This window comes from Boleophthalmus pectinirostris, unplaced genomic scaffold (genome assembly GCF_026225935.1).
Source record: "Boleophthalmus pectinirostris isolate CB_2022bp ecotype Guang Dong unplaced genomic scaffold, ASM2622593v1 HiC_scaffold_3, whole genome shotgun sequence".
Lineage (NCBI taxonomy): Eukaryota > Metazoa > Chordata > Actinopteri > Gobiiformes > Gobiidae > Boleophthalmus > Boleophthalmus pectinirostris.
The window spans coordinates 9,105,590-9,118,089 of record NW_026571299.1 but is presented as its reverse complement, the minus strand read 5'-3'; the positions used below and the strand labels follow the sequence as shown (position 1 = coordinate 9,118,089).

The following is a 12,500-nucleotide window of genomic DNA, read 5'->3' as shown; positions in this document are numbered from 1 at the left end:
ATTTTGTAGTATTTGGTAGTATTTGTTGTAGTATTTGATGTAGTATTTGATGTAGTATTTGTTGTAGTATTTGATGTAGTATTTGATGTAGTATTTGATGTAGTATTTGATGTAGTATTTGTGTGGTGTGTTTCAGGTTGCAGTGACTCAGAGCACAGAGGGGGGGCGCTCTCCTTTGCTCATAAACACTCTGCACAAGGGAGATTATTTTGGAGAAAAGGCCCTCATCAGGTCAGACACGGAACTGCACTTTTACACTTTTATACTTTTACACATGTTTATACTTTTACACATGTTTATACTTTTACACATGTTTACACTTTTACACATGTTTATACTTTTACACATGTTTATACTTTTACACTTTTACACATGTTTATACTTTTACACTTTTACACATGTTTATACTTTTACACATGTTTATACTTTTACACTTTTACACATGTTTATACTTTTACACATATTTACACTTTTACACTTTTACACATGTTTACACTTTTACACTTTTACACATGTTTACAGTTTTACACATGTTTATACTTTTACACTTTTACACATGTTTACACTTTTACAGTTTTACACATGTTTACACTTTTACACATGTTTACACTTTTACACTTTTACACATGTTTACACTTTTACACATGTTTACACTTTTACACATGTTTACACTTTTACACATGTTTATACTTTTACACATGTTTATACTTTTACACATGTTTATACTTTTACATTTTTACACGTTTTTACACTTTTTTACATGTGACATACACCTGTACCATGTGACCTACACCTGTACCATGTGCCCGACACCTGTACCATGTGACATACATGACTCCGCCCTGTTTCCACAGTGACGACGTGCGGTCGGCGAACATCGTGGCGGGCGAAGGCGGCGTCGAGTGTCTGGTCATCGACAGAGAGTACGAGAGTTTGGTTTGTCTCTGTGTTGTTGTGATGTTGTTGTGATGTTGTTGTGATGTTGTTGTTGTGATGTTGTTGTGATGTTGTTGTGATGTTGTTGTGATGTTGTGATGTTGTGATGTGATGTTGTGATGTTGTTGTGATGTTGTGATGTTGTGATGTTGTTGTGATGTTGTTGTGGTGTTGTGATGTTGTGATGTTGTTGTGATGTTGTGTGATGTTGTTGTGGATGTTGTTGTGATGTTGTTGTGATGTTGTTGTGATGTTGTTGTGATGTTGTGATGTTGTGATGTTGTTGTGATGTTGTGTGGTGTTGTTGTGGTGTTGTTGTGATGTTGTTGTGATGTTGTTGATGTTGTTGTGATGTTGTTGTGATGTTGTGGTGTTGTTGTTGGTGTTGTTGTGATGTTGTTGTGATGTTGTTGTGGTGTTGTTGTTGTGTGATGTTGTTGTGATGTTGTTGTGATGTTGTTGTGATGTTGTTGTGATGTTGTGTGTTGTTGTTGTTGTGATGTTGTTGTGATGTTGTTGTGGTGTTGTTGTGATGTTGTTGTGATGTTGTTTGTGATGTTGTGATGTTGTGTGATGTTGTTGTGTTGTTGTTGTGTGTGTTGTTGTTGTGATGTTGTTGTGATGTTGTGATGTTGTGATGTTGTGTGATGTTGTTGTGATGTTGTTGTGATGTTGTGTGATGTTGTGATGTTGTGATGTTGTTGTGATGTTGTGTGGTGTTGTTGTGGTGTTGTTGTGATGTTGTTGTGATGTTGTTGTGATGTTGTGATGTTGTTGTGATGTTGTTGTGATGTTGTTGTGTGATGTTGTGTGATGTTGTGTGATGTTGTTGTGATGTTGTTGTGATGTTGTTGTGATGTTGTTGTGATGTTGTTGTGATGTTGTGTGATGTTGTTGTGATGTTGTTGTGTGATGTTGTGTGGTGTTGTTGTGATGTTGTGTGATGTTGTGTGATGTTGTGTGTTGTGTGATGTTGTGTGATGTTGTGTGATGTTGTGTGATGTTGTGTGTGTGTTGTTGTGATGTTGTGTGATGTTGTTGTGATGTTGTGTGATGTTGTGTGATGTTGTGTGATGTTGTGTGATGTTGTGTGATGTTGTGTGATGTTGTGTGATGTTGTTGTGATGTTTGTTGTTGTTGTGATGTTGTTGTGATGTTGTGTGATGTTGTGTGATGTTGTGTGTGTTGTTGTTGTGATGTTGTTGTGTGATTGTTGTGTGTTGTGTGTGTTGTTGTGATGTTGTGTGTGATGTTGTGTGATGTTGTTGTTGTGTGTTGTTGTGTGTGTTGTTTGTGATGTTGTTGTGTGTTGTGTTGTTGTTGTGAGTGTGATGTTGTTGTGATTGTTGTTGTTGTGATGTTGTGTGTGATGTTGTGTGATGTTGTGTGGTGTTGTTGTGATGTTGTTGTGATGTTGTGTGATGTTGTGTGATGTTGTTGTTGTGTGTTGTTGTGATGTGATGTTGTTGTGGTGTTGTTGTGTTGTTGTTGTGTGTGTGTGTTGTGTTGTTGTGTGTGTTGTTGTGGTGTGTGTGTGTGTTGTTTGTGATGTTGTTGTGTGATGTTGTGTGATGTTGTGTGTGTTGTTTGTGGTGTTGTTGTGATGTGTTGTGTGTGTGTGTTGTTGTGATGTTGTTGTGTGATGTTGTTGTGATGTTGTTGTGATGTTGTTGTTGTTGTGATGTTGTTGTGATGTGTGTTGTGATGTTGTTGTGTTGTTGTTGTTGTGATGTTTGTGATGTTGTGTGATGTTGTGTGATGTTTTTGTGATGTTGTGTGATGTTGTTGTGATGTTGTGTGTGTTGTTGTGTTGTTGTGTTGTTGTGTGATGTTGTGTGTTGTGTTGTTGTTGTGTTGTTGTGTGATGTTGTGTGATGTTGTGTGATGTTGTGTGGTGTTGTTGTGATGTTGTGTGATGTTGTGTTGTGTGTGTTGTGTGTGTTGTTGTGATGTTGTGTGATGTTGTGTGATGTTGTGATGTGTTGTGTGATGTTGTGTGATGTTGTGTGTGTTTTGTGATGTTGTGTGATGTTGTGTTGTTGTTGTTGTTGTGATGTTGTTGTGTTGTGTTGTGTGGTGTTGTTGTGATGTTGTTGTGATGTTTGTGGTGTTGTGTGTGTTGTGTGTGTGTGATGTTGTTGATGTTGTGTTGTGTGTGTGATGTTGTGTGATGTTGTGTGTGTTGTTGTGTGTGTTGTGTGATGTTGTGTGATGTGTGTTGTGTGTGATGTTGTGTGTTGTGATGTTGTGATGTTGTGTGATGTTGTTGTGATGTTGTTGTGTGTTGTTGTGTGATGTTGTTGTTGTGATGTTGTGTGTGTTGTTGTGATGTTGTTGTGATGTTGTGTGTGATGTTGTCGTGATGTTGTGTTGTTGTGTGATGTTGTGTGATGTTGTGTGATGTTGTTGTGATGTTGTTGTGATGTTGTGTGATGTTGTGTGATGTTGTTGTGATGTTGTTGTGGTGTTGTTGTGATGTTGTTGTGATGTTGTGTGTGATGTTGTTGTGATGTTGTTGTGGTGTTGTTGTGATGTTGTGTGATGTTGTGTGATGTTGTGTGGTGGTGTTGTTGTGTTGTTGTGATGTTGTTGTGGTGTTGTGTGTGTGTGTTGTGTGTGTTGTTGTGATGTTGTGTGTGTGTGTTGTTGTGTGTGTTGTGTGTGTTGTGGTGATGTTGTGTGTTGTTGTTGTGTTGTGTGTGATGTTGTGATGTTGTTGTGATGTTGTGTGTGATGTTGTTGTGATGTTGTTGTGGTGTTGTTGTGGTGTTGTTGTGATGTTGTGTGATGTTGTGTGGTGTTGTTGTGATGTTGTTGTGATGTTGTTGTGGTGTTGTTATGTGTTGTTATGGTGTTGTTGTGGTGTTGTTGTGATGTTGTGTGATGTTGTTGTGGTGTTGTTGTGGTGTTGTTTTGATGTTGTTGTCGTGTTGTTGTGAGTTGTGTGGTGTTGTTGTGGTGTTGTTGTGGTGTTGTTGTGATTTTGTGTGATGTTGTGTGATTTTGTGTGGTGTTGTTTTGATGTTGTTGTGGTGTTGTTGTGGTGTTGTTTTGATGTTGTGTGATGTTGTTGTTGTTGTGGTGTTGTCTGATGTTGTGTGATGTTGTGTGGAGTTGTGGTGTTGTGTGTTGTTGTGATGTTGTGGTGTTGTTGTGGTGTTGTTGTGGTGTTGTTGTTGTTGTGTGATGTTGTGTGGAGTTGTGGTGTTGACTGATGTTGTGTGATGTTGTGTGGAGTTGTGGTGTTGTGATGTTGTGTGATGTTGTGGTGTTGTTGTGGTGTTGTTGTGGTGTTGTTGTGATGTTGTGTGATGTTGTGTGGTGTTGTTGTGGTGTTGTTGTGGTGTTGTTGTGGTGTTGTGTGGTGTTGTTGTGGTGTTGTCTGATGTTGTGTGATGTTGTGTGGAGTTGTGGTGTTGTGGTGTTGTTGTGGTGTTGTTGTGATTTTGTGTGATGTTGTGTGATTTTGTGTGGTGTTGTTGTGGTGTTGTGTGGTGTTGTTGTGGTGTTGTCTGATGTTGTGTGATGTTGTGTGGAGTTGTGGTGTTGTGGTGTTGTTGTGGTGTTGTTGTGTGTGGTGTTGTTGTGGTGTTGTGTGGTGTTGTTGTGGTGTTGTCTGATGTTGTGTCATGTTGTGTGGTGATGTTGTGTGATGGAGTTGTGATGTTCTCCTGATGGTCTTGTGTGTGTTGTAGGACGTTTGACCAGACCGTGGGGACCTTCTGTGAGCTGCAGAAGTATCTTCAGGGGTACGTGGCGTCTCTGGAGCGAGACGACAGGAAACGACACGCCAAGTAAGAGGACACCTGTGTGTCTGGACCTGCAGTACCTCTGAGGACCTGTGTGTGGCGCTCTCCTCTCTCTGCAGGAGCTCTCGTGTGTTTGGACCTGTAGTTCCTGCGCGTTCCTCACCAGGTTGCGCTCTCCTCTCTCTGCAGGAGGTCCCTGTCCATGCTCCAGTCCCAGCCTCTGTCCCAGGATCGGGCTCGTCTGAGGGAGCTGGTCTCTGGGTTCTGCTGCTCCAGACCGTTCCACCACCTGGAGCTGGTGTCCACGCTCGGAGTGGGAGGATTCGGACGCGTCGAACTGGTGAGAAGAACTAAGAGGAGGAGCAGGTGGAGGATGTGGCGTTGTGTTTATTTGTATATTTCTCCAGGTGAAACTGAAGCAGCAGGTGAAGGTGGAGCAGGTGGGGCAGGAGGAGCAGGTGGAGCAGCAGGAGCAGGAGGAGCAGGTGGAGCAGCAGGAGCAGGTGAAGGTGGAGCAGGAGGTGGGGTTGGCGCTGAAGATCATCAAGAAACATCAGGTGGTGGAGAACAGACAACAGGAGCACATCCACTCAGAGAAGAACATCCTGAAGGACAGTCGATCCCCCTTCATCGTCACGTGAGTACAGATCTGGAGCTCAGGTCCAGACCCGGGGGACCTGAGGGACGAGCCAGACGATGAGATGTTCCTGATGTGGCTCTTTGTTTCCAGACTCTACGGCACGTTCAAAGACGAGAAGTACGTGTACATGCTGCTGGAGGCCTGTCTGGGAGGAGAAGTGTGGAGTCTGCTCCGAGACAGGTACACGGACAGGGATGCACCTGACACACACGGGGAGGCACCTGACACACAGGGATGCACCTGACACACTGGGAGGGACCTGACACACACTGGGAGGGACCTGACACACAGGGGGAGGGACCTGACACACACTGGGAGGGACCTGACACTTACTGGGAGGCACCTGACACACTGGGAGGGACCTGACACACTGGGAAGGCACCTGACACACACTGGGAGGGCACCTGACACACTGGGAGGGCACCTGACACACAGGGGGAGGGCACCTGACACACACTGGGAGGGACCTGACACACACTTGGAGGGACCTGACACACTCTGGGAGGGCACCTGACACACACTAGGAGGGCACCTGACACACTGGGAGGGCACCTGACACACGCTGGGAGGGACCTGACACACTGGAAGGGCACCTGACACACACTGGGAGGGACCTGACACACTGGGAGGGACCTGACACACACTGGGAGGGCACCTGGCACACTGGGAGGGATCTGACACACTGGGAGGGACCTGACACACTCTGGGAGGGACCTGACACACAGGGGGAGGGACCTGACACACACTGGGAGGGACCTGACACTTACTGGGAGGCACCTGACACACTGGGAGGGACCTGACACACTGGGAGGGACTTGACACACTGGGAGGGACCTGACACACACTGGGAGGGACCTGACACACTGGGAGGGACCTGACACACACTGGAGGGACCTGACACACTGGGAGGGACCTGACACACTGGGAGGGACCTGACACACTGGGAGGGACCTGACACACTGGGAGGGACCTGACACACTGGGAGGGACCTGACCTGACACACACTGGGAGGGACCTGACACACACTGGGAGGGACCTGACACACTGGGAGGGACCTGACACACACTGGAGGGACACCTACACACTGGGAGGCACCTGACACACACTGGGAGGGACCTGACACACAACCTGACACACACTGGGAGGGACACACACTGGGAGGCACTGAACACACTGGGAGGGACCTGACACACACTGGGAGGGACCTGACACACTGGGAGGGACCTGACACACTGGGGAGACTGAACACACTGGGAGGCACCTGACACACTGGGAGGGACCTGACACCACTGGGAGCACCTGGACACACACTGGACCTGACACACAGAGGACCTGACACACACTGGGAGGGACCTGACACACTGGGACACAGGGACCTGACACACTGGGAGGGGACACACTGACCACACACACTGGGAGGGACCTGACACACTGGGAGGGACCTGACACACTGGGAGAGACCTGACACACACTGGGAGGCACCTGACACACACTGGAGGCACCTGACACACACTGGGAGGCACCTGCACACTGACTGACACACTGGGAGGGACCTGACACACTGGGAGGGACCTGAACACCACTGGGGGACCTGACACACTGGGAGGGACCTGACACACTGGGACTGGGGGACCTGACACACACTGGGAGGGACCTGACACACACTGACTGGGAGGACCTGACACACTGGGAGGGACCTGACCACACACTGGGAGGACCTGACACACACTGGGAGGCACCTGACACACACTGGGAGGCACCTGACACACACACTGGGAGGGACACACACTGAACACACTGGGAGGGACCTGACACACTGGGAGGCACCTGACACACACTGGGAGGGACCTGACACACACTGGGAGGCACTGACACACACTGGGAGGGCCTGCACCTGACACACACTGGGAGGGACCTGACACACACTGGGAGGGCCCTGACACACACTGGGAGGGACCTGACACACACTGGGAGGCACCTGACACACACTGGGAGGCACCTGACACACACTGGGAGGAGACCTGACACACACTGGGAGGGACCTGACACACTGGGAGGGACCTGACACACACTGGGAGGGACCTGACACACTGGGAGGGACCTGACACACTGGGAGAGACCTGACACACACTGGGAGGCACCTGACACACACTGGGAGGGACCTGACACACACTGGGAGGCACCTGACACACACTGGGAGAGACCTGCACACATGGGAGCACCTGACACACACTGGAGGGACCTGACACACACTGGGAGGCACCTGACACACACTGGGAGGCACCTGACACACACTGGGAGGGACCTGACACACACTGGGAGGGACCTGACACACACTGGGAGGGACCTGACACACTGGGAGAGACCTGACACACACTGGGAGGGACCTGACACACACTGGGAGGGACCTGACACACACTGGGAGGCACCTGACACACACTGGGAGGCACCTGACACACACTGGGAGAGACCTGACACACTGGGAGGACCTGACACACTGGGAGGACTGACACACACTGGGAGGGACCTGACACACTGGGAGGGACCTGACACACACTGGGAGGGACCTGACACACTGGGAGGGACCTGACACACACTGGGAGGGACCTGACACACTGGGAGGGACTGACTGGACACACTGGGGAGGGACCTGACACACACTGGGAGGCACCTGACACACACTGGAGAGGAACACTGGACGTGACCACACTGGGAGGGACCTGACACACACTGGGAGGGACCTTGACACACACTGGGAGGACCTGACACACACTGGGAGGGACTGACACACACTGACACCTGACACACACTGGGAGGACTGACACACACTGGGAGGGACCTGACACACACTGGGAGGCACCTGACACACATGACACTGGAGGGACCTGACACACACTGGGAGGGACCTGACACACTGGGAGGGACCTGACACACACTGGGAGAGGCACCTGACACACACTGGGAGGGACTGACACACACTGGGAGGCACCTGACACACACTGGAGCACTGACACACACTGGGAGACCACACCTGACACACTGAGGAACACACTGGGAGGCACCTGACACACACTGGGAGGGACTGACACACTGGGAGGGACCTGACACACACTGGGAGGACCTGACACACACTGGGGGGCACCTGACACACACTGGGAGGACCTGACACACACTGGAGCACCTGACACACACTGGGAGGGACCTGACACACACTGGGAGGAGGCACCTGACACACACTGGGAGGCACCTGACACACACTGGGAGGGGACCTGACACACACTGGGAGGCACCTGACACACACTGGGGAACCTGACTGACACACTGGGAGGGACCTGACACACACACTGGGAGACACACTGGACACCTGACACACACTGGGAGGGGAGGGACCTGACACACACTGGGACTGGGGGCACCTGACACTGGGAGGACCTGACACACACTGGGAGGGACCTGACACACACTGCACCTGACACACACTGGGACTGGGAGCACCTGACACACACTGGGAGACCTGCACCTGACTGGGGGACACACACTGGGAGGGACCTGACACACACTGGGAGGCACCTGACACACACTGGGGGACCTGACACACACTGGGAGGGACCTGACACACTGGGGAGGACCTGACACACTGGGAGGACCTGACACACACCTGACACACACTGGACCTGACACCACACCTGACACACACTGGGGACCTGACACACAGGGACCTGACACACACTGGGAGGGACCTGAACACACTGGGAGGGACACTGACCACACACTGGGAGGGACCTGACACACACTGGGAGGGACCTGACACACACTGGGAGGGACCTGACACACTGGAGGACCTGACAACACTGGGAGGCACCTGACACACACTGGGAGGGACCTGACACACACTGGGAGGCACCTGACACACACTGGGAGAGACCTGACACACTGGGAGGGACCTGACACACTGGGAGAGACCTGACACACTGGGAGGCACCTGACACACACTGAGAGGGACCTGACACATTGGGAGGGACCTGACACACACTGGGAGGGACCTGACACACTGGGAGGGACCTGACACACTGGGAGGGACCTGACACACTGGGAGGGACCTGACACACACTGGGAGGCACCTGACACACACTGGGAGGCACCTGACACACACTGGGAGGGACCTGACACACACTGGGAGGGACCTGACACACTGGGAGGGACCTGACACACACTGGGAGGGACCTGACACACTGGGAGGGACCTGACACACACTGGGAGGGCATCTGACTCTTGTGTGTCAGAGGTTCCTTCGACGAGTCCACGTCTCGGTTCTGCGTGTCGTGTGTGACTGAGGCTCTCGAGTATCTTCATCGAAACTCCATCGTCTACAGAGACCTGAAGCCCGAGAACCTCCTGCTGGACCAACACGGGTACTGCAAACTGGTGAGTCCCAGACCGGGTTTAGTCCTGGTTTAGATCTGGATTAGATCTCGTTTAATCATAATTTAGTTCTTTCTTGGTCTGGTCTTGGTCTGGTCCTGACTCGATCTCGGTCCTGACTTTTCTTGGTCCTGAGCTGGTCTCAGTCCTGACCTCATCTTAATCTCGGTCCTGACCCGGTCTCTATCTTGGTCCTGACTCGGTCTCGGTCCCGGTCCTGACCCGGTCTCGGTCTCGGTCCTGACCCGGTCTCGGTCTGGTTCCACAGACGGACTTTGGTTTTGCGAAGCGTCTGTGTTCGGGGCAGAAGACCTGGACCTTCTGTGGGACTCCAGAGTACGTGGCTCCTGAGGTTCTGCTCAACAAAGGTCACGACCTCAGCGTCGACCTCTGGGCCCTGGGCGTCCTGCTGTACGAGCTGCTGACCGGGAGGTACCTGACCCCTGACCCCAGACTGACCCCGCACTGACCCCGCACTGACCACTGACCCCAACCTGTCCCAGCACTGACCCCAACCTGACCCCAACCTGACCCCGCACTGACCTCACACTGACCCCACACTGACCACTGACCCCAACCTGTCCCAGCACTGACCCCACACTGACCCCAACCTGACCCCGCACTGACCTCACACTGACCTCACACTGACCCCACACTGACACTGACCCCACACTGACCCACACTGACCACTGACCCCAACCTGACCTCGCACTGACCTCACACTGACCTCACACTGACCCCAACCTGTCCCAGCACTGACCCCAACCTGACCTCACACTGACTCCACACTGACCTCTGACCTCTGTGTTCTCTGGGTTCTAGTCCTCCGTTCTCCGGCGTGGATCACATGACTCTTTACGGTTTGATTCTTCGAGGTGTTGAGAAAATCGACTTCCCCAAAAAGATCTCGAAGAAACCAGAAGATCTGATCCGCAAACTCTGCAGGTCCAGAACCAGGACTGGACCAGGACTAAACCAGGACTGGACCAGGACTGGATCAGGACTAGACCAGGACTAGACCAGGACTAGACCAGGACTGAACCAGGACTAGACCAGGACTGAACCAGGACTAGACCAGGACTAGACCAGGACTGAACCAGGACTAGACCAGGACTGAACCAGGACTAGACCAGGACTAGACCAGGTTCTGATGGTTCTGTGATGTTCTTCAGGAGGAACCCTGCGGAGCGTTTGGGGAACCTGAAGAACGGCATCACGGACATCAAGAAGCACAGGTGACCTCAGGATGACCCCTGCCCCCTGCCCCAGCACCTGTCACCTGTCCAGCACCTGTCACCTGCCCCAGCACCTGTCACCTGTCCAGCACCTGTCACCTGCCCCAGCACCTGTCCAGCACCTGTCACCTGCCCCAGCACCTGTCACCTGTCCAGCACCTGTCACCTGCCCCAGCACCTGTCACCTGTCACTGCAGATTCCTCAGAGCTTCGGCAGGTGCAGGACTTGGAGTTGTAGTGAAATCAGAACTAGAGCCCGACCGATATATCGGTTGGCCGATATTATCGGCTGATATGGGCAACTTTAGACATATCGGCTATCGGCCGATATGTTTGCTGATAGGGGCCGATATTTCACGTGGGCATGTGATACGTCGTTATAAAGCTTAGACTCTCTACATTCTGTTCATTTAATCCAATTTACAGACAGATAAATGTCCTCATATGTGACTCCACATCAGTATTTATCTACGGAGTCATTTGTCTGTGTGTGTGTGTGTCTGTGTCTGTGTGTGTCTGTGTGTGTGTGTCTGTGTGTGTGTGTGTGTGTGTGTGTGTGTGTGTGTCGTACTGTCCCTGAACACACCACAGAGTCGCGTCACTCACGTGTGTTTGTTTACACCTGCAGACTCAGATCCAAACACTGAGATTATTTTCTTTTTATGGACAATCGGTTTGAGTCTGGATTAAAAGGACATTTATTAGTGCAGATTTGTGATGTGGGAGGAGCCTGTGTGATGTGGGAGGAGCCTGTGTGATGTGGGAGGAGCCTGTGTGATGTGGGAGGACACACGACGGGAGCCTGATCCTTATTGGGAGCCGTGTTTTCTCTTTCTCTCACTTTTTTCTCTTCACGCCGCGTGCAGACTCGTGGTTTGACAGCGGCAGCGGCTAAAAACGAAACTTTGAGAAATTTGCGTGTACGTAGGATTAAAGAAAATAAAAATAAAAAAAACGAGCATATTTGACTGTAGTTTAGCATAAAATAAATAAGTCCCGGTTTAGTCCTTTTTCAGTCCTGGTTTAGACCTGGTTCAGTCCTGATTCAGTCCTGCTTTAGTCCTGCTTGCAACAAAACAATCTGAAGAGCCACTTGGGAGCCAAAAGAACCAGCAGCTTTTAGTGAGCCGAGCCAAAAGAGCCGGTTCTCTAAAAAGAACTGGAATAAACATCACTAGTGTCTAGAATGTGATGCAAAAATGCCATTAAGTCAAACTACTGTCTGTAAATATGATGTAAAGAGGCAGAAGAACAATAAATGTTTCCTAAATAAACCCAATTTAAAATCCACCAGAGCCAAACCTAAGTTTTTTAAACAATTCAACATTTACAGTGAATTTTTACATCACTAAATATATCGGTGATTATATCGGATATCGGCAGCTCCAACTCCCATTATATTGGTTTCATATCGGCCACAGCAAAATCCATATCGGTCGGGCTCTAATCAGAAGTGACCAGAGTGACCAGAGACAGAGACACGACTGTGACCTGAGGGACTAAACTGACCACAGGATC

General features: G+C 50.3%; 1 protein-coding gene across 1 annotated transcript in view; it reads left to right on the top strand.

Moving 5' to 3' along the window:
* Positions 1-12,500, top strand: part of LOC110160457 (cGMP-dependent protein kinase 2-like) — a 33,670-nt gene that overhangs the window by 11,761 nt on the left and 9,409 nt on the right. The window contains exons 6-15 of the mRNA XM_055160102.1: positions 137-231; positions 855-923; positions 4,632-4,730; positions 4,875-5,025; positions 5,159-5,322; positions 5,416-5,505; positions 9,609-9,750; positions 10,016-10,179; positions 10,570-10,692; positions 10,920-10,982. Coding sequence (XP_055016077.1) covers positions 137-231; positions 855-923; positions 4,632-4,730; positions 4,875-5,025; positions 5,159-5,322; positions 5,416-5,505; positions 9,609-9,750; positions 10,016-10,179; positions 10,570-10,692; positions 10,920-10,982 — 1,160 coding nt within the window. The remainder of the gene's footprint in view (positions 1-136; positions 232-854; positions 924-4,631; positions 4,731-4,874; positions 5,026-5,158; positions 5,323-5,415; positions 5,506-9,608; positions 9,751-10,015; positions 10,180-10,569; positions 10,693-10,919; positions 10,983-12,500) is intronic.